This window comes from Buteo buteo, chromosome 4 (assembly GCF_964188355.1).
Source record: "Buteo buteo chromosome 4, bButBut1.hap1.1, whole genome shotgun sequence".
NCBI lineage: Eukaryota > Metazoa > Chordata > Aves > Accipitriformes > Accipitridae > Buteo > Buteo buteo.
This window is the reverse complement of record NC_134174.1, coordinates 63,652,482-63,680,228: the sequence shown is the minus strand read 5'-3', so window position 1 is coordinate 63,680,228 and position 27,747 is coordinate 63,652,482. Positions and strand designations below refer to the sequence as shown.

General features: G+C 36.9%; 1 protein-coding gene across 3 annotated transcripts in view; it reads right to left on the bottom strand.

Moving 5' to 3' along the window:
- Positions 1-55: 55 nt before the first annotated feature.
- INPP5F (inositol polyphosphate-5-phosphatase F) overlaps positions 56-27,747 on the bottom strand; it is a 46,562-nt gene continuing 18,870 nt past the window's right edge. The window contains exons 3-20 of one of the 3 annotated variants that reach the window (XM_075026511.1): positions 24,311-24,447; positions 22,777-22,905; positions 21,887-22,054; positions 21,521-21,577; positions 19,744-19,942; positions 17,124-17,303; positions 15,224-15,291; positions 14,657-14,781; positions 12,944-13,021; positions 12,079-12,199; positions 9,850-9,978; positions 8,221-8,338; positions 7,489-7,687; positions 6,401-6,472; positions 6,231-6,304; positions 4,808-4,936; positions 3,954-4,041; positions 56-2,694 (exon numbers count right to left, since the gene is read on the bottom strand). In XM_075026511.1, coding sequence (XP_074882612.1) covers positions 1,560-2,694; positions 3,954-4,041; positions 4,808-4,936; positions 6,231-6,304; positions 6,401-6,472; positions 7,489-7,687; positions 8,221-8,338; positions 9,850-9,978; positions 12,079-12,199; positions 12,944-13,021; positions 14,657-14,781; positions 15,224-15,291; positions 17,124-17,303; positions 19,744-19,942; positions 21,521-21,577; positions 21,887-22,054; positions 22,777-22,905; positions 24,311-24,447 — 3,206 coding nt within the window. In that variant the 3' untranslated portion in view covers positions 56-1,559. Of the gene's footprint in view, positions 2,695-3,953; positions 4,042-4,807; positions 4,937-6,230; positions 6,305-6,400; positions 6,473-7,488; positions 7,688-8,220; positions 8,339-9,849; positions 9,979-12,078; positions 12,200-12,943; positions 13,022-14,656; positions 14,782-15,223; positions 15,292-17,123; positions 17,304-19,743; positions 19,943-21,520; positions 21,578-21,886; positions 22,055-22,776; positions 22,906-24,310; positions 24,448-27,747 lie in introns of those variants that run through there. The other 2 variants (XM_075026513.1, XM_075026512.1) reach the window with 2 other exon arrangements.

The window sequence follows — 27,747 nt, the reverse complement described above, 5'->3', positions numbered from 1 at the left end:
AAACCCCACAGCCCTGGAGTACCATGTCCCTTAACATCACATGCCAAAAACAGTCTTCTGATTCCACTTTTTTTATTAAAATATCTCATGTATATTGCTCACATTAAAATACAGTAGTAGTTTAATTTTAAATATAGCCACAAGTATAGACACTCAAAAAACCCAAACCCACATCACTTTAATAAAACAAATAAATAAATCAAAATTTGTTTATCAAAGTTTCAGACCATCAGGGTAGATGATAATCATTTATTTCAGACACACTGGAAGTCCTAAGACACAGTACTACCCTACCCATATGACACTATTTTCTTGGAACACCACGTGCAGCCTACCTACAGTACACAGACTAGAACACAGAGGCACTGGGTCTAGAATGGTGGTTATAGTTAAACCACAGCATAGTAAGATCCTGCTTTACAGTAGCTTTTGGATATGTCCTACACTAGAATGGCATGGCAAGGCATTTCTGGGAAGAGTAATTTAGATAGATTTCATCTTTTGACACACATAGATAAGGGGGGGTTGTTATCCAATGCTTAGCCTTATCCTGCAAGTATGCAAAGCTCAAGCTGGTAATGAATTTGGTTTTGATTAGATACTGACAACAATGCTCTAATGCAACACTGATTTTATGAAACAGTACACTCACCTTCTGTTTTAGAAGTTATTTGCATCTGGACAGTTAGAATATAGTTTAAAAAAAGTCATAGCACAGAGGGACACAATGCCTGAAGGTCAGGTATCTGGCTTGTCTTGCTTCACACAGAGACAAAAAAAATTAGAGCAAGTTGCCAGTGTGTGGAATTCAGAAAAAAGGAAGTAGCTTTAGCATGGGCAAGACAATTAGAGGACATTTGCTCCATTTCCCCTCACCCCAAAACAAGTGAGAAAAAAAAATACAAACTAAATTTGCACTGCAGGATCGTGGATATTTCAGATTGGATCTATATGCTTTATCTTTACTGAAAGTGTCCCAGGGTGTGTGGAAAGAAGAGGACAGCAAAAAGAAATCTTACTTTCTGGTTAACATAATGAAATTCAACTAAACCGCATCAATTCCCATTGTAGAGGCACAATTCATAGAAAGCTGCATCTAAAACTTCAATGGAAGCAAGTAAAAACACCAGTCCAAAAATAAATAAAATGTAATTTACTGGTAAGTTATTTTGCTGGTGCAGTGCAAGGTAAGTAAGGTCATAGAAGTACAGTATCACCTTTTTAGTATAAATACTTTCTACCTAAGTCAGAAGAGCTACAAAATTCATCTCCAAAAATAACTGTGCAACACATTTAAGATAGACAGCATGCTTATTAAATCCCAGTGTCTAAGCTACCTGCTTAAATACAGTTTACCATTCTTTTGTCTCAGCTGCCTGAGGGAATTCTGAAGCTTGGTCAGAACCAAATTCATTTGCATCTCTCACTTCCTGTAAACAAGTTATCTATATTATTGATCCCAGTATTCAGTAGCAGTTCATGCCACAATGAGTCCTGACATCATTTTTTTAGTATTGTATTAAAAGCCACAACTAGAAGAACACTTCCTCAATTAGCAACTAGATTTGAATTATTCGTGTCTGGCATTGTGTAAACATTTCTTTCAGTTCTTTTTGTTTGATTTCATTTATAGCTTCTGGTTCTGCAGGGCTCTTCTGGACCTTTGCCACAGCAAAATTAATCCCTTGAGTCAATCCTGCTTGCGTGATGTTAGCAACCTGGACCATGGAACTGCGAATTTTAGCAAAAGGAGATACAGCTCTGCTGCTGCTACTGTCAGCTGGAGAAGGAGTCATGTGGAGTCCAGTCTCAAGGTTACCAGATACAGATCCTGGGCTTTTATGAGATTTAGTGAAGTCAGTCCCACCAACAGCTAAGAGCTGAGGATTTGGCTCAGAAGACTGTACATCCAACTTTGATGGCCTGGAAGGAATGTCTCTGATGGCTTCACCCTTGGTTTCTGCCTTCTTAGATGTATTATTGCTGGTTTGATTTATTATGTGACAGGGCTCTTGAGAACCAGCCTCAGCCTCCAAAACCTCTGACATCTTATTCTGAGCATCATGCACAAACCTCTGGCAATACACATCAATAGGCTTAGCAAATTCCAACTCCGCGCTGTCAGCAGAAGGCATGGGTACGTCTTCACAGTCAGACCGGCTAGCCTGAGAGACGTGGATCTCAGAGGGAACATGAATGCTAATGTTCATGTCAGTGCTGCTTATAGACTGGGACCGACTGCCCAGCCGTGGAGCTGAGGCAATGATACCACAGCTAGGCAGCACATAGTCTGTCTGCCCTATGTTCTCTAGAGAGTCAGTTAGCTGGGTGTCCTCATCGGATTTAGAATTGGTCAGGAAGTCATCAGAGTGGAATGAATCATTATCTGATACTTCTGTATCAGATTCAGTATGGACTTTAGTATCTACCACTGGATTCTCTAAAGTTTCAAGGCTACTATCTGATTTCCAAAGATTCACTTTCAAATTTGGTTTTAAAAAATTGACTTTCACTTCAGGTTTGGTAAAGCTGCCTAACTTCCGAAGATTGCTGATGTTTACATTGGACTTGGTTTGTTTCACTTTTTGATTGAGAGATGAGAACTTGCTCAGTAAGTAATTCTTGCCTTGGGCCAGGGACCCTCTGTTCTGAGACCGAATGCCAATGATGTCTTCATGAGGTTTACTGCTCTTCCTGGAAGAAAAAGAAAAAATCTCTAGTGTACGATCAATGCAGTCTCATTTATAAACAGCAGGCAGGGTCTACTTCCATAAGAGAGATGGACATTTTTGTTACTAAGTTATCCTTTCCTTATGTAATTGTACCCATATAAGCTAACCAAATTCAAAACAACAAAAACAAAGGAAGGTTGATACAGAACAGTAGCCAAACAAGGGGAAAAGTAAGCTTCTGCAGGCATTTTTAGTTTTAGCTGAAACTGGATTTGAATTCTCTGTATTTGGTAACCCTGGCTTTGTGTATGCTGTACTCGGGAGCCAGATTTAGCAAATTTTCAGTCTTCATAATCTGTAAAGAGCAAGATTTTCTTGCTACACTTTCTACTCAGCTGGGAAAAGAACCTGAAATAGTAGCCCAATAGTCAAATACAGAATAAAGTTTTTTAAATACATGCCCTAATAGTTTTCATTTGACAGTTTACAATTGTGCTACACATGTTTTCTAGTAGTTAATACAGTCTGAGTTGGAAGGATCCGAAATAATGCAATAGATCACGCTTGAACTGGTAAAGCATGCTAAACTTTAGCTAGCCATCCTCTCTTATTTCTACTCCATTGTCTTTTGTAAATGATTTCCTCACCATTAACACCTCACCGATATTTGTAGTAAAGGTTACTTCTGTTTAATTATAGACAATTGAGTTACTAGAGAAAACTATCTAAAAAATTCTAGTAAGTACTTTTAATTCTCAACTATGCTTTCACATGCCTTCTCTTAATGGGCTTGCAAAACAAGTTCTGTGCCATTTTGACTAACACATAGGAGTTCAGAAGTTTAACTTCAGCCATTTCTTCACACAAGACCTGTAACGTTATCTGGATTTGTTAAACATCCAACTGCAGTGGAATCCAAACCAGATTTACACTCCACAGGTCGCCCTCCTACTACAGAAGCAGGCATTAAGTTCAGACAGGAAAAATTAAATTTGACAAACCAATCACGAACCATCTGATCTGCAGTACATTATTTACATTTGTTAGTGTATATTGCCTATAAGCACACATGTATAAAATAGTATTCTTGCTTATACTTTTAGGTAAGCACCTGCAGAGAGTTATTACTAGAAGCAGCGTGCAAACAAATTAACTCCTAGCACAGTAGCTAGATACAGACATTTCTTCTAGGCATTGCGTGTATGACTTACCATGTACTCTTAGCCACTGAGAAGAGAGCAAAAGTAGGACACAGAAGGTTCACATCATTTAAGTACTCACCTCTCTAGCTTTTTCTCAATAATGGGCACATCTAATCCCATTGCTTGCTTTGTGATTCTCAGCATTTCTGCAATGCACTGAAGTGTGTCTGAAATCCAAGTAGCAGCCTGTCAGACCCTTAAAAAAAACCCTTAAAATCCCATATTCCAAAATGTACCAAGAAATCAGTCTAATTTTAACATAGTTAAGTTTGTTTAGTTTTGTTGGTTGGTTTTTTCCTTTCATGCTACAGAATAGTTGCACCCTAACAAGTTGCAATTCTGATTTAAAGCTTACAAAGTAAATGTCAAGAATAGACTCTCCTTAAGCCCTAAATAGTGGGTATAAGGGAATCACTGCCACAATTCATCATTTGTGGAAGGAAAAGAAGCAATTATATTTATTTTAATCCTTGTTGAAAAAAACTCAGTGCTCCAGGTAAGAAATTATATTTTTCCCTTATTAGTGTTCATTTAATTTAGTTAAACAACAAGCAAGAACATTTCTAGGCATTGATTTCACTAAATAAATCAATTTCTTCTGCTCTTTAGGAGCTAATTTTAGGTTTGTTTTATCCTGTTTTGAAGCAGTAAAGATCTGGACATGGAAATGTCTCAATTCTAGGGAGACACGTTGCTTTAAAGCCATATCTGAAACTTCTTCTTCTTGCATTAAAACTGTAACATCCTAGTGTTCACGCAGGAAGCCACATAAAGGGGGTTTTTTGCTGGTTCCCCACCCCACACACCTAGATTATATTAAAATTTATCCTCCTTCAGAAGTTATTTTGAGAGCAATGGAAAAAGTGTTTCCTAGAGACACACTGGTATACTGAAGACACTTTTACGTATAAAACTTTTACATATGAAACAAACCTTTTCCATCTTCTTCTGGGTTGCGTACCACAGCTCTAAGAGTGTGAAAATATCCACTCATTTCTTTGTATTTGTAGTGCAGCCTCATGCAAGAGAACTTGGGTTTGCCAAAGAGAGTAGGCTCCGGCCCTGAGAAAATAAGCGAGGAGGTTAGAAAACTTCTTCAAATAAACACTGAAAGAGAGAATGCAGAGACTGTACCTAAACATATGTAAGCATTGACAATCTTTTTCAGTATAAAAAGCTTTACGTGTTCTTTAGAGTAGGATAGGCATTTTAAATAAGTTTTTCACAATAACTAAACAATTGATTATTTACAAAAAGCAATTAGACTCCCTGTATATGTCTAGTATAACCCAGCCTAATTGTTTATTACAGATCACCCTTTCAAATAGAAGAAAAAAAAAATTCTACACCTATTACATCCTGTGTTTCAGGGTATGCTCCTGCAAGGATTAAAGGGAAAGCTAATATATTTTTACCAAGTGGAAGCAATGTAAGTTTCAAGATTTAGACCAAGTACTTCAACTCCTCAATGCACTGCATCATATCTGTATCATTAAACAGCATGGGGGGGGTTGTTTTTATAAAGTATTCGGTCAAGATGTTTCAACTATATTCTGTACGTCAGGATGTATTACAAATCTCCACAATACACAAGTGAGAGACACCTTTCCACTGAACTCTTAGAAATTGCACAGAAATAGTGAAAGTTACAGTAAGGAGATAATGAAATCACTGTGTTGTGTAATGGAGGATTAAACTCTATCAGTTGTGGGGGGGCGCACACTGGGGACCACAAAATTTCCCTCCCTTCTCTCCAACTGGAAGACTTCTCATCTGTAAAGTCAAAGATATCACATCTTTAATACTTTCAGCAGAAATGCTGGATTTAGCCTGCAGATGTTACATTTTTTAGTGAATAAAATCAGCATAACAAGGTGATTTCATAATAGCATGTTTCTTTAAAACTCTTCTCAAGGTGTGATAAAAGCTATAAAGCAGATCTGAAGTACAATTCAGAACCAGCTGATAGTATTTGTATCAAAGAAAGAGTGCATTGAATGCACAAACCTGTCATTCATTATAGAAGTTGATCAAATTGTTACTGCCATTGGATAAGTGACATTTGTTTTGATGAATCCATGGTTTTAAGACTTTTAAAGAGAGGAAATTTTAGGACCCTACCAACGATCAAAGTTTCCGTTTCAAGCAGTAGCAAAAAACAGGACTGTGAGAGAACACAGACTCAACTCACATCCATTCATCAGCCAGAGAGTACATTTCTACCTATGGTGGGCTACACAGGATATATGCAATACATTGAGGCTTGCCATTTGAATGTGTTTGTAGGATGTTTTGATAAGTGCTCAAGCTATTGTTAAGAGCATTCAAAAAAGATACATGGTGACTACATTCTTACCTATTTCTATTTTTTCCAGAGCTTCAAGACTTAGCCTTTGGTACTGATTCACCTTGTCGATTTCATCATCATAACTAGAAAAAAAAACCCCAGAATTTAATGCTTCCTACTGATCTAAAACAAAGCTTCTAGAAATAAACTACACATAGTAAGAGAAAGTGGTAACTTACTAGGCCACGTAGTAGGCAGAATTAGAAAGTAACAACAGAACATCCACATCCTTATGAGTGGCATCAATGAGACTGAGGAAGAGGAAAAAGAAGAATGAATACAGGGGAGAAGGTTTTATTTGCACAGCTGTAACCCATCCCCAGTGTATTTCAGGAACACTCTTCTACAACTGAAGGCACATTACAACAAGAAGTTTCAGTTATGGTATGTTATCTTGTGTGATGCTGCTACCTCTTCACAGCCACTGAAAAAACAGGTTAGGTGAGACACTTCACAAGCCAAAACACAATGTGTCATTAGACTTACCATACAATAAGTGGATCCATGTAAGCAACATTGTCTCTCTCAAACCTGGAGTTACCTGATAGCTCAAATAGGGCAGCAGCAGGTCCAAAAATAAATAGAAAACCCACAAGCTATTAAAAATGCTAAGAAATGGAAAAATATCTCAGACTCAGTTAAGGTGATGAGTTGGTGCTTTAAATAGCTATCATAACATCCTGGTTTGCTCTTTTTAGATGCTGAAGTTTAAACTGCAGAAGATCTAACCACTATTTTCCTTTTACAAGTTAGTGAACTCTGAACTTGATAAGGAGTCTTATCAGTAAAGTTGGAATTTATGCTCGCTACTTTCATGAAGAGAAATCTAGGCTTTCCTACTACTAACTCATTATACAAGAATTTAATCTGATCAGATATGTCTTTGAAGTCAAATTACACTTTCCCTATAAAACAATAAGGAACAACAGTTCCTCAAACAGCCCCTTCTAGAACTAAGGGTGGTTAGAAGTTCTCTTCATGGCACCTAGCACATTTTGGCAATATTAACTGAATGCATGCAATTCCAGGTGATGTCTCAAAGGTAACTCCAGCATGCACCATTTTTATGGAACTTTGGGGAAAGCACATGTTTAGAGGCCCTTTTCTTTTACAATTACAAGCAATCCCTTCACGGACTTTTGTCATTCTCCAAAACTGCCTATTTGTATTCTGTTAACACATTAGCTATCAAAATCATTTAACATCAGTAGTAATTAACAGAGATGTCATAGTAGCAGCTGATCAATTATGACTGTATTCAGCAAACCTTGGATCACAGTCAATAAGCGCCCATCCTCCATGGAATTTTTCATCATCTGGTAAGAGCAGTTTCATGTAGCTCTGCAACAGCTGGCTGATCAATTCCTGATGGCTCCTCAGGTTCTCCTTGTGCAGAGCTTCATGCTCTTTCTCTTTTGTAAATATGGAGTAAAGATCCTCTGTTACAGGGATACCCTGCATCAAATCTAAATAAAAATCCACAAAACACCAAACAAGAAACCAACAGTTAAAAGTGATATACAGCAATAGTCTGTTGATTACTTTGTAAATTCCTTCCAAATGTTTTGTATTTGAATATACTCTTGAAAAATTTTGAATAGAACATTGCCTGAAACTGAAAACGCAGTAGGTATAACACTATTTTCTCAGTGAAAAGCAAGAGTTAACTCACCATTTTAAGAAACACATGCTACACAAATTTAACTTTGTCTTAAAAGAAAGAGACCTTGCAAGACAGTTAATGCTGAAATGAAGTTAGAAGCAAATTCTACCATTAGTTACACTGCATGTAATCCTTCTGAATTGAGTGTTGTTTAGTTTCCGAATGGAGAATGACTGTAGCACATGGTGTCCACTACATATACATGAACATTATATGCACTCAAGGTCCTTTTAGGCCTCAGAAAAAAAGAAAATCCATCAGAAGGATAAAGCCAAGATGATTTTAATATACTTTTCTAAATACCATAGTTCAGTTTAGTTGAAATTGTATTCTTACCTATGACTGCTTGCCTATAAGCATCCCTGAAACGGTTCAAGTAGTATCTGTTTGCAGAATTAACTCCATCCTTCATTACCCCTGCCAACTTTCTTTCACCAGTCCTTGTGAAGTCACCCTGTTACAAAGAACACGTGAATCATGCACATATGCAACTCTGACATAGCAATCTCAGCTCAAAAGCTTTGGCATTCTGAAATATAGAACTGAATGGATGACAACTCAGAAATTATGTTCAAGTAACTATTTCATATAGAAGTTGAAAATATTGATTTTCAAAGAGCATCTACTTCTCATGGCATTGTTTAACTTTGCAGGGAATCTTATGCTTTTGACAGACATGACTGTATGTGAAGTCCTAATGGAAAGCAGTAATCTGGACATACATGCCAGCTAACAAAGCAGAACTTTCAAGACATCAGTCACTAGGATGCTTGAATACCTCAAAAAAGCCCAAAGCACCACCTTATTTTTTGGCCTTTAATGTAAAAGGAATGCTACTGGAACAATGGGGAAAACTGGAGCTTACTGAAAAATGGTTTTCATCTTCTCTGCTTCTGCTACCAAAACAAGACAAGCATAACATACTGAAAGAAAATAGTACATATCCTCACAAGCTCAGAAACAAAAGAAAGTTTCTAGACCACGGAAGGCTTAGAATTTGAATAAAAAGCAGTTTTGGTAGTTACACTTCATCAGAGGACTCTATTTTCAGAGACTCTCTGAGCATTGGCACAGAGCAGTTGTAAAAGCCACACCAACTACTATGAAGAACACTTAATTTGAAAGTGAAACACACTTGAAGTATCAAACAAAATAAATTTAATCCATGAACCTCAATTGAGTACAGAAATCTTGAAGCAGAATGGCTGAAAATTTAGATCTATAAATTGAGTTCTGTGCTTCAGATTTAAAGTTAAATATTCACAATCAAGACAAGTGTGTCAGGCTCGGCCTTATAATTTTTTTAAAAATATTAATGTAATAGACTAATCAAAGTTCAGTAGAGAGACTTAGAAAGAGATTTAAGTGTTAAGCATTTCCACTGTAAAGGTTTTTCCAATGCCAAATACCATGAATACTAAAAATTGTTCTACCAGTGACTATACACACAGAAAGTAGCTCAAATTCTATGACTTTTCAAAGCAGCAGGAGTGAACAGTAAGGAGTTCCATGCCTGATTTCTGATCTTGGTAGACAGACTGCATTGCAACTAATTAATATCACCCTGCTACCTACGTATCCTGATCTTCAGTCCTTCAGAGTATTTTTTTTTTGGAAGTACTGTAACTGTACTATAGCCATGTTTAAATTGAATTAAAAGTAATGCTTAATATAGATCTTAAACTCTTAGGTCAGCTATGCTTTGTATCTAGACATGAAACCAACAGAATTAAGTTAAAATACAGCCAGCACTACCATAGGACACCTGGACACTCAAGTCTTCTCCAATTCACACTAAGTGTGATACACAATATTCTTCTATTGAAAGGCCTCATATCTCTTCAAGACAAAAACATGCAGAATATTAGGCTAACTTTGTTACATACGCAACAGTTCTCCATTGGACATAAAACCTGTAACGTAACATACTAGTCATCACAACAGGTAACACTCTTCAGCCTTTACCTTTAAGGCTGCTGTGCCAGCATACTGCCGGCTTATGGCATCTCCGTTGTTCGCCCATATTATCTGGTAGATTCTATTGCATTTTACTGGCAAAGGCTGTTCCGGTGGCATCACACCTAGTTTTTTGAGCTGAAATTTGACATACACATTAATATAAGGTTCAAAATTAAAAAAAAATTTAAAAATCATTCTCAATAACAGAGCTTGATAAAGAAAATGGGAACACTTGCCAAGCATTTAATTGTTGCATTTTATATGATCTGAAAAAGGAACCAATTCTGCTAATTTGTCAGATTAAATTAATTGTTAACAATTAATCACTAACTCATTGTTAAACACCATATCACTGGATGCAGCAGTAATATATTAATTATGGATGTAGGAGTCAATCTTCAAAAAAATTAGTTGAAGGAAGACAAGTTACTCTAGATTACTCAAGATATGGGAAATAGTTCTCTATAGAAAATAGAGAGATCAAAAGAACAGACAACACAGAACTTTAACATGGATAAACAAGTTAATGTCTTCTATTGCAAAGGCATTCGTGACCTCAAAAGGTCTGAAAATAAATGGAATCTCTTTCCAGTTACAAGAAAAAGCACACCAGATTCTTAATCTTCTGTTTCTAGACACTAAAGCAAGTGTATTGGCTCCATCTTCAACTTTAATCCTCCCCCAAAATAAAACCTTAAAACAACTTCATATTTTGTGTTTATTATTAATGCTTGTGCATTTTGGACAGTTACTGTTTAACACTGATACTGAACATAAGATATCTTACTCTTCAGAACAACCGGTGCTTAAGTTTTCCCAAGTTAAGTCTCAGGTACAATACAAACTTTAGTCTTTACGCACACTAAATTGGTAAAGCCAGACATAACATAACTGCTGTGTAGTCACTGAATGTTAGGCCAACTGCAGGAATAAGCTTGGACTAAGTCATAGGCAAACCTCAATTTACAAACAATAAAAAATGCTTAAGCACTCTTTGCAAGTTAGATGAAAATGGATACAAGTCTGTTCATTGACTTTGAAAGCCCTATCAAGTTTCTAGCCAAGAGAAACGAGTCCTATGGTTCTAAGTACAAAGGTAAGGCACCTGTAACTCTCAGTCTTCCACTTTATGTCAGTCACCTTCCAATGCTTAGGGCATTTCTCAGTTACAAATTGATTCCAAAGTACTTCAGCTATAATACAAGAATGATGTAGCACATCACAAGCTAATGCTATAGCAATGATTACTGAAGTCCTTCACAAAAAAAAAATCTATGTAACTCTTGATTTTGAAAGGCTGCCTTTGGACCCAGATTTAACATATACAGAAATCCTATTCTAAAATAACAGCTGTGGGATTGCTGGTGCCACCCTTCGTCCCCAGTACTTTTTTCTACGTTGGGAGTTCATAAAAGCAGATAACAGACAGGAACTGCCAGATACAACAATTAGAGCTATTCATTTTTCACCTTAATGAAGGGCCCACTTCATCCTTACCCTTCACTCTAAGCATAGTCAGATTTGTTCATTTTCGGCTGGGCAGTAACTGAGGCTTCAAAGTTTCAGTTACAGTACTATTAAGCCTTCACAAGGGAAGACAATCATCACTGAGCTTCTATATCAAAAAAGCAAATGGGGTGCAGGGCAAAGAGGAGGAAGACTAAAGGAAAGACTCTCAGCCTGCTTAGAAATGCCTTCTCTATGCAGGGAGAACTATTCCAGAGCACAGTAGTCAGCCATCTGGGGTATTTACATCGTGAATTAGTTATTCCTCTACATACAGAAGAGACAACTAATCTCCCTACCTGCTGCACCACAGTATTTCACTTCAAAGTAGCTAAAATAGCATCCAACTTCTAGTTAGATTTTGGTCCTTTAACATCTCATACGGGGAAGGGATTTAGTGGGGGGGGAGGCAGGCAGGGGAGGGTTGTTTTTAAAATTTTTATTATTGCATAACTTAAATTAAAAGGGCTAAATCAAAACAAGAGAATCCTCTAAGATGTGGACACAGTCACTTTCTCTCTGATGGAGGACACTAGGCATCCCTCTTTTAAAATTATTTCAAGTTATTTTAGTTGTACATATTACTTTCAACTTCATAACTCTCCAAGTAGTTTGCAAAGATACTTTTCAGTAGAGATTAGTTTAGTATTTTTCAAACACACAGGTTTCCCTGTGAATAACAAGTTCTGAGGTACTCAGCACTTGAAAGAGTACATTAGTTATACATGCCTGCTGTTCCATGACCACCCTTGCAATAGCAGCCTGCACAACATTGGTACGATCCAGACAGTCCATGCAGTTAACTCGAAAAATTCCTTCCTGTTTACAAATCACACCAGCTTGGTCAACCCTTTCAACAGAAAAATAGAGCAAAAGCATACTGAGACACTTAAAATCCAGTGTAGTTTATCAGCTTCTACAAACAGTAGAAAACTTTACAGGTGGAGTACTATTTATAGTTACACTCATCACCCAGCCACACCCCACTCAGAATTAACTACTCTTGTTCCCACCTATCCCCCTCTTTAGGTTAGATATCCAACATACATCCTATTGGAGCCAGAAACTTGATATGTAATCAGATGTTGAATTTAATTCATACATATATAATACAAGCTTTCAAGAGAAAAGGCATTTAATTTCAAAAAAACATAGAAGCCAACGACAGCAGCACCTCACTCACAAAATGCATTGAACAATATACAATAATTGAAGACTGTAGCCATACCCATTACCAAAATGCATGAACTTTAATCAGTAAAAAATAAAGATCAAACATGCCTACTGTTTTCAATTGTAAGGTTGGCATCCTAAGGTTTGTGGGTCAAATACAAAGTGTTTCATGTTAAATACAAGAAACCCTAAAAATGTTAAATGCAGTAAGCCTCAGGCAGAAAAACAGCATCTGAGAATTTTTGCTGTTACGTGTGTAGAACACCAATACTTCAGAACACAAAAAACTGACACACAAGCTGGGCACCAAGAGAGGAATATAAAATATACCAGTTATGACAAAATCAAGACCTCTGAATATGCACTGCTTTATTTTTTTCTACAAATACTTCATACTAGTCTAAAACTGTTAAGTACCTACCAGCACCACTTCATGTCAAGAATAATATCATGAATGGCATCAGTCAGTGTTTGAACATTTTCAAACTTCATTCCTCGGCTAAAATACAAAATTTCACAGAAGTTAGTTTGAACTAAAGTAGTTATGTTTCTTTACTTAATTATTTGTTATTATTTGTAATGTTAACAAAAATAGCATTTTTGGTTAAGTGGGAGAGACAAACATTCTCTCTTGCAATAAACTTAAAATAGTTCTGAATATTGACTTTTATTTAAAAGTACAGTTCAACATCTAAATCCAAGCCAAGAGCTTCAGATCTTTAACTTCTCAAGAATTTGCATTCTTGAATGCTGCTTCCATAAGGAAGAACAAGTGAGCAGCTATTCAGGCATGTGCAACATTCTGTCCTCATTTTAGGCAGTCTCAACAAAAGTAACCACTATAGATTGGAAATTGGGATGGCCTTCCCTGCTTTACCAGTGATTCTACAGAAAAAACAGCTACAGACATATCATCCCCTCCTCCTCCCCCCACCCCACCAGGTTGTTTTCAGCATTGTTCCCTGTTCACTCACAGTGCAAAAATAAAAAGTCCTGGTCACTACAGCAGTTCTCAGGAGAAAGGCAAACAAACAAAAATGAAAGCTCATTTAAAAGAGTAAGTATCAGATCAATTCAGGATATCAACAGTCCTACAGAAAAGAAGTCTCAAATGCCATTACTATTGTCAGGGGTTTTTCCCTTTTCCCTTCCCCTCTCAGACAATATCTACTAATGACATACTTAGTCAGTAATGCTTTCCCAGGCCAGATGTAATCCCTAGATTAAGTTAGGAAGTGAAGATTAAAACAGTTTTTAGACCCCATATTCGTACACAAATATAGTCTGCTTGAGGGAAACACGAGAAATGCGTGCCTGTGACAGATCACATGCTTGGGCACGTGAACACTGCACTAGACCAAGCTAACATCAGAGTGGAGTCATGAAAACACGAACTATTTCTACCGGATTAAAATAAAACCCAGTTTATTTTATAATGGAAAAACAGCATTAGGGTCCTGAAAGAACCCATCATGTGTTTATAGAAACAAGCAAGAGAAACAAGAAGAATGGCTTGTAGTAAAAAATTAAGAGCAGAATGTTACATAGTTTGAAAAGCAGGTCAGCCACAGCTTTACATTCATAGCATGTTTAAGGAAACCCTCTTGCTTAAAATGCTAACAACTTGTAAGCTTTGCCTAATAAATAACTGCATGTTTAACTGGTCAGGGACACAAGATCAACAAACAGCAGTGTTTGGTTACTCAAATTTGAACTTTTATAGTGCTTTAGTTTACAAAATGTATCATAGAATCATAAAATCATAGACTCATTTAGGTTGGAAAGGACCTTTAAGATCATCACGTCCAACCATCAACCATGCCCAATAAACAATGTCCTTAAGTGCCTTGTCTACACGCTTTTTGAATACCTCCAGGGATGGTGACTCAACCACTTCCCTGGGCAGCCTGTTCCAATGTCTGACAACCCTTTCAGTAAAGAAATTTTCCCTAATATCCAGTCTAAACCGCCCCTGCTGCAACTTGAGGCCATTTCCTCTCATCCTGTTCTTCCTATTTAAAAGGAAAGTGTTTCATGCAGAAGTAGAAATAATAATGGCTTTTCTCCTCCCTTCTAGCCTCCTTTCATGCTAATAAAAAAAGATGCAAAGTGACATTTTTAAAAGTTTTCTTACCAGTGCTCATGGAAGTCAAATGAAACATAAGTCAGATTTGCATTGTTGTACAGAAGAACTTGTTTAAGGTAAGCATCTCCAATAATCTTCTCTCTGCCTGTCTGATCCACCAAATTAATAATAACCTGTTCAAAAGTGTAATTATTTAACACTTGTCATCTGCCACATAACTTGCTTAGATACATAGCATGGAATAACAAATAGTCCAAAAGTTAAAAAATTTGTAGGCAATCTTGCTGAAGTTACAGTCTTTGCTACTTTATACCCAAGATCAAATAAGCACCAACAGTTACCTGCCTACCTGAATTTTTGTACAGAGAAGCTATGAATTCACAGGACAGGTACACAAAAGTGGGGCTTACGCATTTCTGTAAGTTATTGGTGTTTTTTAGAGGTGACTTACAAGAATACTTGAAAAGCTTAGTAAAATTCTATGTACTACCCTTCCAATTGTCTACGAGCTTCTAAAAAAAAAATCACAACCCATATCACCAAGAAAAACCTAAAAACATTAACTTTCACCCCCTGCATTTTCAGAAGATGACTATTTTATCATGTAGTACTCACCTGCTTTTTGTAATTTTTCAGCTGTTCTTCAAAATGTGCACGAAAACAGGACACCGTTTCATTTTCACCTACAAGGCAGAGCAGTGTTAGACAGAAACAGCCTGTTCAGCAACAAGTCCTGTTTGAAGTATTAAATCAAGCCCAAATCTATACTCTAAGAAACCAAGATAGCTTTGCTTAAAGTACTTAGACGTACAACATAACACATTGTACAGAATTACTTGTAAAGGTCTTCCACCAACTTGCTTAACTTCAACATTGTTGTTCTACTACTAGAGTGTATAGGAAACACCATTCTTAAATTTTGCTTTATTTTGCTTTTTGTGCAGAGCAGATTGGACAAAAATTTAACTTCTAATAATCCCGTTTAATCCTTCCACAGGATTACCACACACCCACATAAACATCTTTTCCAAAAAGAAGAGTCCTTATATTTGTTTTGCATCTTTTGAAAAAGCAAACTGAAGTACAAAAAAGGTCTGCAAATTGCAAAGGGGGACATGCAGGATAGGATAATACTGAAAGTGTTACCCAGTTGTCCTAGAGGACAATACTACTTGCAACTAAAAACCAAAAATGCTATCCAGTTGATTCAAGGCATCGCTGATTCCTTGAAGTCTCAATTCCTACCTGTAAGTCTATCAAATCAAATGCAATCCCTCAATTTTTTTTTAAATAATCCTACTAAAAAATAAAAAAAGAAATAAGATGAACAAAAAAAGAACTGCTCAGCTTTATAAACAGATGTCACAGCACAAGCTTATTGTGGGGGGGGGGGGGATTAGGAGGTGTTTTATTTTTGTTTTCCTCACTTTCTGAATTTATTTAAATTTTCATTTCCATGATATGGCAACAAGTCATCCCTCTCCAGTAATCTCCAGGTTATTTGGTATAAAATCACAAGAAACCCAAATCTGTTGATGCGTCTTCTTTAAGTTTGCAATGATCATAACTGCTTGTCAACTTAAAATTATGTGCTTTGCCCAAGTTCCTAAGCAAGATCAAAGGCCCATTTTACTAGGTCTTACTCAAGACACAGAAAAGCAGTCCCTTAATTTTCCAACATCACAGCCCCCTCTGAAAGGGCAAGGTTTTTTTATTTTCAGCCCTAAAAATTGTCTTCAATGGCAGAAGACCAGACCTACTAATACTAGAGGAGAATGTGAATCCAACACACAAGTTGGACTCGTAGAAGTACATACTTACGATCTAGGATGCCAGTCAACCCAATCCAGTGGCAGTCTGATTATACAAGATCATGAGCATACTAGCTTCCTTCCAAGAAGAGTTTCTCTTTTACAATGCTAAACCTCTTAAGAAAGTTCAGGCTATGAATACCTAGTTCATACAAGCATCCAGATTTGCCAGAGTCTCACCAATAGTCTTACATGTTTTGGCTTTTGCATTATCTTTCAGTGGAAAAGGAAGCAATTTAGATCTGACAAAGCCCCATAGATAGGACTTAATTTCAGAGAAGACAAAAGCACACTATAAAACTGTTTTCCCACATTGAAATAGCAGTTCTTACTGCAGACAGAACCTCAGTGTAAGTTAAATTTGTGGACAAAGGTATTTGTAAGACATCAACGTCTAAGCAGGTTCTCAAGAGAAAACCAAATCGTCTCCCTTCCCAACTCAGAAAACACTGCAACAAATGAGACTAGACATAAAACGGATACTTCATTAAATACTGAAATTCAAGGCCTGATGGAATTTACAATGGACAAGAAGTTAGAGCTCTGCATAGTTGCAATTAGAGTAGGAGTTAAGTGGAGTCAAGTCATTACTGTTATTCCTGGCTTCTAGAAAGTGCCACTGAAAGACTAGTAGCAAAGCAACAGTCCAATGAACCTATTTCTAAGGGAACTCTCATCTTTAGGTATTCCACTCAAATACTTACTCTTATCCAGTCGGGGCCGTGGGTTATATCTATATCCAACTTGGCTCCAGAAAACAGGCACAGAGCCTCTTGTTTGTATAAATGAAAGAGTATGATTATGAACATGAATCAGTTGCTCTGTCTCAACATAATTCGCCACATTTCCATTTTTATCAACACCTCTTCGCTTATACCGCATTCCTAGGAGGAACAAGAATGATCAATTCATATTTAAGTATTAGTCTTAAACATTAATAACTTCTGTTACTGTTTTTGACACAGTAACACAGGAGAGTTCTAGCCAAAATCCATGATCAATGGTAAAGGTCACTCCTATCCTACTCTAATCCCAAAAAGTTATGTTGACTATATGGATAAAGTTTATTTACTGATACACAACAAGCAGCAGAAAGTAAGTTGACAGAGCAAGGCAGTCTACTGGCACTGTAAGTCACAGATCTTTCTAGTCCACCCTAAAGGATACATTATTTCCTGTTCTGTCAAGTTTAGCAAAAAGTTTTACTTTAGTGTTCAGTATTTTCCATAAGCCTGAAGGCCACTTTTACTGACAGATGCTCCACTTCTCACAACGAGATCCCACAAGCAGCCCAAGAAGATTTGCACATTCCACAAAACAGAAGACTTCCCCTGCCTTATTTTAACCTGTATAATTAATTCTGCATTTTAAGAATAGATACTGCTCTTCTGACTACACAGTTTTTTTGCCTAGCTGCCTCTGACTGATCATTAAACAGAACAGATAAGTGTTTGCATATGGAGGTTTGCCTAGCTTTTACTCAAAAGAGAATATATCACTATTTCAGAATGGATGCAGGTGGTAGGAAGGGATGGGGAAGGAATAAGTAAAAAGGGTTGAAGAAAGATTCAAGACCATGGTTTATAGCATGGAAATTCAGTTCCACAGAATCAGAACAACTCTGTTCCAAGTAGCACTGGACCAAACTTTTGAACTGAACCTCAACAGCACTAGCTAAGGACTGTGGGAGAGAAGGGAAGAGGTTAGAAATAGGGAAGTGAAAGGAATGTAAAATACCTGTCATAGGGACCTTTGATACAGTCACAAAACATCAGACCAGTATAACAGCCTTTAATCAGACAGGGGCTTTTAGAATAAAGAATCAGTCATCCATTACTTACATCCTGCCACCAATAGTGGCTCTTACACCAAAACCCAAACTAAATCTTTGCACAGGAAACTTCAGCTCCCTTACTTTTGATATCTCAACTATTGCAGACACTAGGCTTTTACTCTCTTAAGCTTAGGAGCGGCTGTCTTTCTTTATCTCACAATACCTTTCCTTAAGGTCTTGGGCATGTTGGTAATTTAGTGCAGTGGTGGTTTTGTTCATTTTTTTTTAAATCACAATCTGCCTGAAAGAATGAATGTCTTCAGCATAGAAGTATATTAGGCTTTCAAATCAGTGTTTCCTCTGGGGTTTGTTGAGGGGGTTAGGTGTTTGGTTTTTGTTTGTTTGGTTTTTTTAACTACAATATTTCAGAAATGCACTCTTTCAAGTCTTGGCTAAAATTACATATTACAGAATGAATTAAACACACAATCCTATAATTATTCTTCAAAATATTGCATCAATTTACTGAAACAATCTTTTTGTGTCACAGGAGAAAGTTCAACACAGTTTATGCTCTGGACTAGCAATCAGATGAGCATAGTATCATTAATAGTAAAAGAGAATCAATAAGAAATTTGCCCTCTGCAATTCAGTTTCTGTATCTGCAAAACAATTTAGTATAAATAAGGCATACTGCAAACTAGATACTACCCTGAACCCCAAAGTATTTATTCTGAGTTGGTTTGTCTGACAAATAATTTTCCTGGGAACTGAATTAAATGCATTGAAGTGAGCTGTGGTACAAAGGTCAGTCCCATATCAGGGTAGGCTTACCAGTTTGTTTGGTTTTTTTTTTGTTTGACATGTTAAAATCCTATGTAGGAAAGGAGCTGGACATGGTGGAGAATATCTTAAAAAATCTCAGACTGAAAAGGCTTAGAGTTGAACAGGACCTACTAAAGTACAAAGTGATTCAATCTTTCCTTCTGTGCTCCTAAGGATGGGGAATATTTTCTGTTTACCTTGCTACTATTCTAATAAGTCAAATAAGGTGCAAGAACAAAGCATGATTCTTATTTCACACCTTGGTCCTGCATAAACATCTCCTGGGACACAGGCATGCAGACACACCTGCCTTTTCAAGTCTCTATTCATCTGCTGTCAAAGCCCTTAAAAGGAAGACTTTCAAAAATTTAACTCCAACCCAGGCCTACCAAAACATATCAGGACAGAGCTGTACACAAGGTCCTAATCAAGGTGTTCTTTGCAAAGACAGAACTTTATCTCAGAACTGCAACCTCCAAAGATGCATTCCATGCTCAAGAGGAGACTAGTGAAGCTCACTTAGTAACTGCCCTAAGTAACAGCTGTGTAATGCTATATGCACTACAGCCTTTTCTTTCCTTCCTGTAAGTGGGAAAGGCTGTAGCACATACTTTGACAAAAGCTGACCATCTGCTGAGCAGCACAGCACTCTTTCAAGTTTTATCTTCTGCATCCCCTTCCAGTGTTCAGGAACAATCCCAATACCTTGAACTCTGTTTGCCTACCAGCTCTGTGCCGACTCCGGCGTGAAATAAGTGCCACCAGAAATGTTGGATGAATGTCATCTACACAAGTTGATTCCTGAGGAGGAGTTTCAGGACTGCTCTTATCATCATCAGAAGATTCACTATAGTTTACTACAAGTTCTTCAATTTGCACAAATCCTTGTATGATGGGTATAATCCAGAAGTCCACTTCAGCATTCTGAAGGTTACAAAAAACATTTACATTCCTGTTGGTTCTACATTACCTACAATGATTTCTGCCATTTCTCATGTTTATAAACAGTTGCTTCACATGCTTTTCATGTTCTACAAAGTTTTTGCCATATCCTTGTCTTATTTCTGTAAGAGGTATCAGCATTTTTCCTACATTAGTCATAGGACTTTTAGATCAAGAGGAAGAAAGCAAGCTACTTAAGATTTTTTTTTTCTGTGGAGATTAAGCAAGCTGAATCAAGGCAAGGCAAAAAGCCCTCCTCTACTCCCAGCTATCTAGGGACAGAAGGAAACCCTACAATATCTAAAAGCTTCTTTTCCAGCTTCCCCAAAGGGACTTTTCAATACAACATTACATCTGATGTTTAAGCACATTAAAAGCTTATAGTAGTAACTTCCCATGTCAAAAATAGATAGTGAGTTCAGATGCAGCAGGAAATAAGGTAATTTATTACCTAGTTTCTGCCTTAAGGCAGTTTTACAGCCTCTATATGGACATATAGTATATTACATTTATGTAGGTAGATAGATAAAAATTTAAAAGTGTAATGTTGTTAGCCTGTTTTCAGCAAAACATATTAGCATAAGCTTTATATGGGCCAACTTAGTACCCAAGCCAACTGGTTCAGTGCCCTGCACATTAGTACTTTGTCACCCTAAACCATCAATTTCTTAAACAGAATTGAGATCCAAATTCCCTACTAATTCAAGGTTATCCACTTATATCTTATAACATGAAAAATACAACTAGTTAAACTCCTATGTTATATGCAACTTTTCACAGAGCATCTAGGTTTACCCTGCTCTGACTCCATAACCAATAGAGTATGTAAAATTATTAATGAAAGAGGTGCAGGGCATAAGGTAAGATGTCCACTGTCATCTTTAAAAGAACCCAAGTCTTGGTCTAAACTGGCATATAGTAGTTAATAACTCAGTCCTTTATCTACAAGGTTCATTTAAAATGAAGTGAGATGATATATTGAAGAAAGAGCAGTGGTTCTATGTTTCTTTGTGTGCTCATTAGCCAGGAAAATGCTTTATCTACTCTGAATAGCTGTTCAGAATAACTTGTTCTACACTACTGTTACATTGATCAGCTACTCTGTTGAAGGAGAAAAACAGTATTCTCTACTTAGGAGGACAAAAATCTTGTCTCAAGAAAACATGGGAATTCAGAGGTTTTTTCTGGCTCCTCCTTATCAAGTTCATCTCTGTCCAGGGATAAACCATTTCACAGACGAATACATCTTAAGTTTACCTGTGAAATCAGCACAAACATATCACATCGAGTTATTCTGCATTGCCTTATTGTAATAAAATTTCAAATTTGGTTGATGTTCATTCATTAGCAATGATCACAGGCTAACTAGAAGGCTGCCAGAAGGCTGGCTGGGGGAAGAAGTTAATGCCAGCTGCTCAGCATCAGAAGGCACAGCCCTAATCCTGACCCATCTGCCAAGCAGGTTTTTAAGTAAACTTCTACAAGGCCTTAAGTAAACATTTCAACTAAAACTAAAGAACAGTTCTCATAATACATGTTATTGTTAGAAGCAAGACTCACATCAATGCTGATGAGATCTTCAATCATATGCTTGTTCCAAAAGAATCTGTCATCAACCTGTTTATAACAAAAAGGGTAGTTTCACATTATTTTACTTAAGGTTCAGCAATATGTTCGGTAAAGACACCAGTGTTATTCACTACAACAGTACATACAAGTCTAGTGTTCACTGCTTTCGACTATAACAGCTCAGTTCAAGACATGACACTGGAGACTGTTTCATTTCCTTGCACTGAAGCTGGTTACAGGGCAAGACCTTCAGTTGCTGTAGGTTATACCCACAGAGAATGTGACCAGTTAAGTTTAGACCACATACATTATTGAACAACACATGTCCCAAAAGAACAAACAAACAAAACAACTTACTTTTCGCCACAGTGGTAAGTTAGTTTTCTCACACGCACTCTGCCTCTGCACAGAATTTGTTAGGTCATAGGTCAGGCTGTAGTAAAAGGAGTCTGAATCCATGAACATTTTGAACAACTCCTCCAATAATCTCTTCTCCAGCTTCTCTTTCTCTTTACTTTCTTTAATCTGAACAAAAAGTAATAGCTTGCTTATGTCTTTCTCTTTGATTGAAAAAGACTCCAGCGATATTTGCTAAATGCCATTTCTAACCTTGTAGACAAACATTTTCCCACTGAGGAGCAGGATCTTAAAATTTCTAGCAGAGATAAACACATGGGACAGCATCTTCAGAAATATCATGCTATTACTTTTAGCAGTAAGAGCATTCAAAGCAGTCAGACACTGAAACTTTTGAAGGTTACATTCAAGTAGTACTTTTCAATCTCAAGAGTTTCCAAGAAATATTGGATCTACCTGTTCTAATTTTAATAAATATTATTTGGACTTTCTAATCCAAGCCATTATTGTGTTAAAAGCATTTTGATAAGATTATATGGTGTTCTCTGAGGAACTGTGCACCAAATTTTATCTCCAATTGCATATTATAAGAGACATGCTTATGCAGAGCAATCTGTAGAAGTATAGAATCCCACTAGAAGCTAATCCTGGTAAGAAGGCACTCTATTAGTAATTCTGCCAAAATTATATAATTACAAAATGAAAAAATCATAGAAGAGCCACAGTTAAATAACTGAAAATCAGATTGATCTTCCAGACAGTAGTTGCATGTTCTGCAGTTTTTCACTAGTTCTCTTTTTAGGTCTTAGTACTCTATTTGATCATCCACAACCTTTGAATTATCAACTAAACATTTTTGGAAAAAACAAGAAAACAGTAGAAAGCTTTACCTTCTTTTTATTTGGAGCAGACACATTTGATTTAATTTGAGTAAGAGTCTTCAACAGAAATTTTGTGTCATCTGGTGACTGTGTAATCTTCTCTGGCTTGTTTATTCCAAAATGGTGCTTTTTACAAAGCTAAATAATGATATTGAATTAAAGCAAATACTTAAATACTCTTTAAAAAGTTCAAGGGAATTTTAATTAAAGTCTACAAAAGCAAGACTGAAATGTCCACAAACCTAGGGGAGACACTCTGGAATAAATACAGGGGGAACATGCAGGTTTCCATCTATAGCAAAGTTTGCCCTCTTTTATATAAAAGGCATTTTCTGCTGTGATTGTGAAAATGTCTGCCTCAATTTGACATGACGTGAGTATCCAGACCCACCTCAACCTCACACCCAAATTACAGTGTAAATTAGTATTACTCACTTGTATTGTTTTTCCTTTACCCATTCTCTTTCGGAAAAAAATTCTGCAACATTTAAAGTAAGGTTTTCCCTTGAAGCCAAGTCATAGAATTAAGATTCCAAAACAGGATGGAAGCAAGAGCATCCATTAAAAAAATACTCTCTCCTGATTCAGAGGGCAAAAGATATGACAGCTTCTTCCCCAAAACACACACACACAAAGCCCTATATTAGAGATATTTGGGAATAACCTCAGGAGTAAGAGTTGAAGTACTTGGGAGAGGGCACTGCAAATCTGAGTTCTTGTACAGCTTTCTAGGCACAGAAACACCTAGCTGATGCAGTACGCTTTTGCCTACATAATTAAGAAGAGGAAGGTATTGCATCTAGGTTTGAACTCACATTCTTGCATCCCAGACCCTGGGAGGTTCTAATGCCCAGACTCCAAAACAGTGCTTCAGTAGCTGTTCATGGTCCTAGAGTTCCACCAAAGCTTTGGAGATTCCATGTTACTCTTTCCCTCTTCAGGGAAGGATTCTTGTGCTGTCATACAGGCACCATAGATACTATCACAAGTCATCCTGTACCCCTATCATCATCCCTCTCTGCCACACACTCAAAGAGAAGCCTGAAGCCAGACTTGTTCTCCCAACAGTCTACTAAACACAGTGTACATCATCTTAGAGTACTAGGATTTACTGGAAGTCTTACCATCCTAGTCATTAAGAAGTAATCAGGAGAGCTTCTTTTTTAAGCAAAAAAACCAAGGTTCCTCTTCTACTCTACAGCTTTGTCCCTTTAGATGATTCCAGTGGATTCAGTTCTGTTCTCAAATGATCTGTTGCTCAGTTACACTAATAAAATTCTGTTCCTGTGTGATATTTTCAAGGGTCTTTATGAAATTTGGCTATAATATTATTATAATTTCCCTCCCCAGCAGAACTTGTGATATCTATTTAAAAAAATAAGAACTTTTAATCAAAAAACAGTATTTAAAAAGCACAAAATTTTCAATACATCCACATACACTAGCAAAAAGAGATAAGAGGCATATGTTTAACTATTATGTTTCACATTTAAATTTCACTGAAGCACAAGCGGGAAAGTCAATTCACTGAAGATAGTCATACCTCTAATTCCAAATCCTGAGGTTCTGTTTCAGAAAGTGGAATCACTGCAATCTTTGTTATTTTGCAAACCTCATGGTCTCCTGGAAGTTTGCCAATCAATGCTTTCTGACGAATTAAAAGTAGCCACCATGGTAAATCTGGAAAAAGAGTAGTAGATGCTTTTATTTGTCTGTCAGACATTTACTTTGATTAGTCTGCCAGAAGCTTCTCCCCAGTGTAAAACCCCTGCCAGGAACCATTTGACTAGAAGACTCCAGTGAATGATGATTTGCTATTGCTGTGTTTTGTTATTATGCATTGCAATTAAGAAAAAAACCCACCTCTACAAAAACAATACTTATTCAGTCTCTAATATAATAAGGAGATCAACTATTTCATAGACTTACCCATTAGAGGTAAAGTTAGCACTGCATCTATAGCAATTAGGCAATCTCTAGGATGATGCACATTCCCACCAACATCACTAATGGCAATACAATTTGAAAAGAATAGCTGGAGCTCAACAGACAGCAAGCTAAGATTTTCCCTTTATACCTTCTGTTGTGTATAAAACAGCAAACAAGACAGACATGGGTAACATCTGATTACAATATTTAGAAGTTAAGAAATGTGGTGAGCCAACATGGACTGCATCATAAAGCAACTCATGTACATTTAAAGCTTCCCAACATCATTCCTGAAGTATGTGCATCTTAGCGGTGTAGAAATTAATGAGCCAAAGATTAATTAAGTTATTGGTAACAGGTGCATTCCATACACACACTCAGTCTACAAAATTTGCAATCATAGCTTCAACACTTTAAAGAGACAGGGAAACAGAACAAACATTCCCACTGACTGCTGAATAGTGCCTGGACATTATTAGCTTCCTAAATTTTAATCCCTTGCTTAGATCACTAGCATGCTAGTAGTATGCTGGGCTTTTGTAAGTCAAAAGTGAAAGTTCTGTTGAGAGATAAAAAAGGCACAGAAAGTCCTAGAGACACACATGTACACTCACAATTTCTCCCAAATGAGAAGCAACCAAGTTTAGCTGAAGAGGTCATATACAGACATTGAAAGCCTGCTATGGTAGACTTAAACACACTTCCACACTTGTGACAGTTGAGTGTCTCATACTTTATGCCTTTGAATAAAATATACAGCCTTTGAAAAATCTATTTACAGGCTTTATAGCAAATACAAAGTCTGTTTTCCTTGTTCAGTAAATTCTAAACAGTATTTTATCCTCCAAGTGCTTAAGAAAAACCCAGGATAACATGTTTAAAGCCACAGGACACCAAGAATTGTTCTCTTTCCCAGATTTTCCAATACACACTCAGCATAGAATTAGAGGTCTATCAAAGTTCCCAATAACTGCAATTAAAAAACCTTGAACACTTCAATCCAAATCTGACAATGTGTACAAGCAGCAGTTTCTTCTATCTAAAGAAATGGAATAATCATTGTAAATAGACTACTGTGCATTATGACACTCCACTCCTTATTTTGCTTTTATATTACTATCTTTAGAAAAGACATGTGCATATGTTGGGTATTAAGAAGCCTTTAAAAGTTACAGATCCTCATAATTACAAATACACTGTGAGAACCAGAGGCTGCACCCGAAAAAGGGAGGAAGGAAAAGGGAATGAAGACATGCAACACTTATTGAATATATGTGATCTTCTAAAGCAAGTCCTGCACTAATTCCTGAACACAACATCAGAAACATAATCTCTATAGGATCACAGAGACAAGTCGGGTCGGAAGGGATCTCAGGATGTCACCCTGCACAAGCAGGGTCAGCTCTGAGGTTGCATCAGGTTACTCAAAGCTGCGACATAAGCATCATCTCCTAAAAACTGGTCAAAGGATAACAAATAAGGGTAAGAGTGACAGCAAATGCCAGTAAGACAGTTATCCTCACTGACAGCAGGCACTGGAACAGCTTTTCTGTATAGGTACAGGCAACACGACTTGGAGAACACCTGCCTTTGCCTCCAACATTCCACCCAGCAACCATGGGGGTAAGGTGGAAATAAGAAGAAGGAAGCAAAGGAAAACAGGACAGATTCTATGCAACAGTGAGAAGACCAATAAGTAGGTAAGAAAATCCTTTTTAAAAGGCGAAAATGAAGTGCTGCCCAAAACACCAGCAACAGATGAAGATGTCTACTGCTTCATCTAAAAAGGCCTACCATTTTCTATACTGCTTTCCAGTAGGCAAGAACAATACAGTCTCTGGAAACCCAGGGCAATCCAAGCTTAACAGAAGGGTAGTACAATCGGATATCCAGACAGATATTCCTGGTGGGCAGTGCTATAATCGCATCTATTCCCACCTACAGAAGGTTAGCCACACAACTTACTGGTATGAGATCACCAGTGTATGTCAACAGAACAGATATTCTTTTAAGAATGGATACCATCTAGAGCTCCAGTGAAATAATCAATATGATTCCATTGGAAAAAAGTATAATGTAAAAGCACTTCCAAGCAGATAGACCTTAGTGAAAACTGGGAAAAAAATTCTCTAGTTTACCTTATATTAACAAACCCTGGTAGCAGTAAACAAGAGTTTAATACAGCCAAGTGAGTTCTGTATCCCTTTATCATTTTTTAAAATGCACCCAAAGTCATCTTGGTCTACATTTCAAAACTCTATTTGTATTATAGCCAGAGCCACAGAACATTGAAAGAAAACAGGAATTCCCCAGCAGATCAAAAGAAAACAGTAAGGAAGTAATTATGCAGATAAAGTATGCCCTACAGTAAAAGCTTCATCAACAGCCAGAGAAGCAGCATATTATAATTGCCAGCAATATCTAAATAACTGAATCCCTAAATAGAGTATGTGCTTGTGCAGTTAAAAAAAGTAGCTCCACAGAATAGCTTTTAAAAAAAAAGATTATTGTCTACTCAATGTGGGAGGTACGGTGCGTACAAGAGAAGAACACTACAGCTATATGTCATTCCAGAAGACCGCATGTTTTAAATCATCTCTTAAGATCAAATGTTCACTTTTAGTGTTTTATGAACTATGGTAGAGCAGATGGCAACAACTAATTTAAAGTACTATATCTAAAGTAAGCTACTACCTCCCATTCCTCACTAAAACAGGAATTTAGCTCTTTTGCTTCAACAGTGTCAGCACACCACTGCTATTTATTTTCTCTAACACTTCCCAAACAATGTAGTATTTAGTTTCCACAAATGCTTTTGCAGTAACTTTTCTTAAACTGTGCATAACTTTACTATAAACACTGCTTTTTGCAAGTATTTTGATTTTAGCCAAGAAATTCCATGTTACTATTTTCTTATTTTTTTGTTACTTGAATAACTTAAAATTAGTTGCATGCAAAAAGAATGTTTTAGGTTGTTGATTGGATGAAGTTACAAATAGCAGCAGTTACATCTCATTGAAGATATTGCAGATGCTGAACCGCTAATTGTTT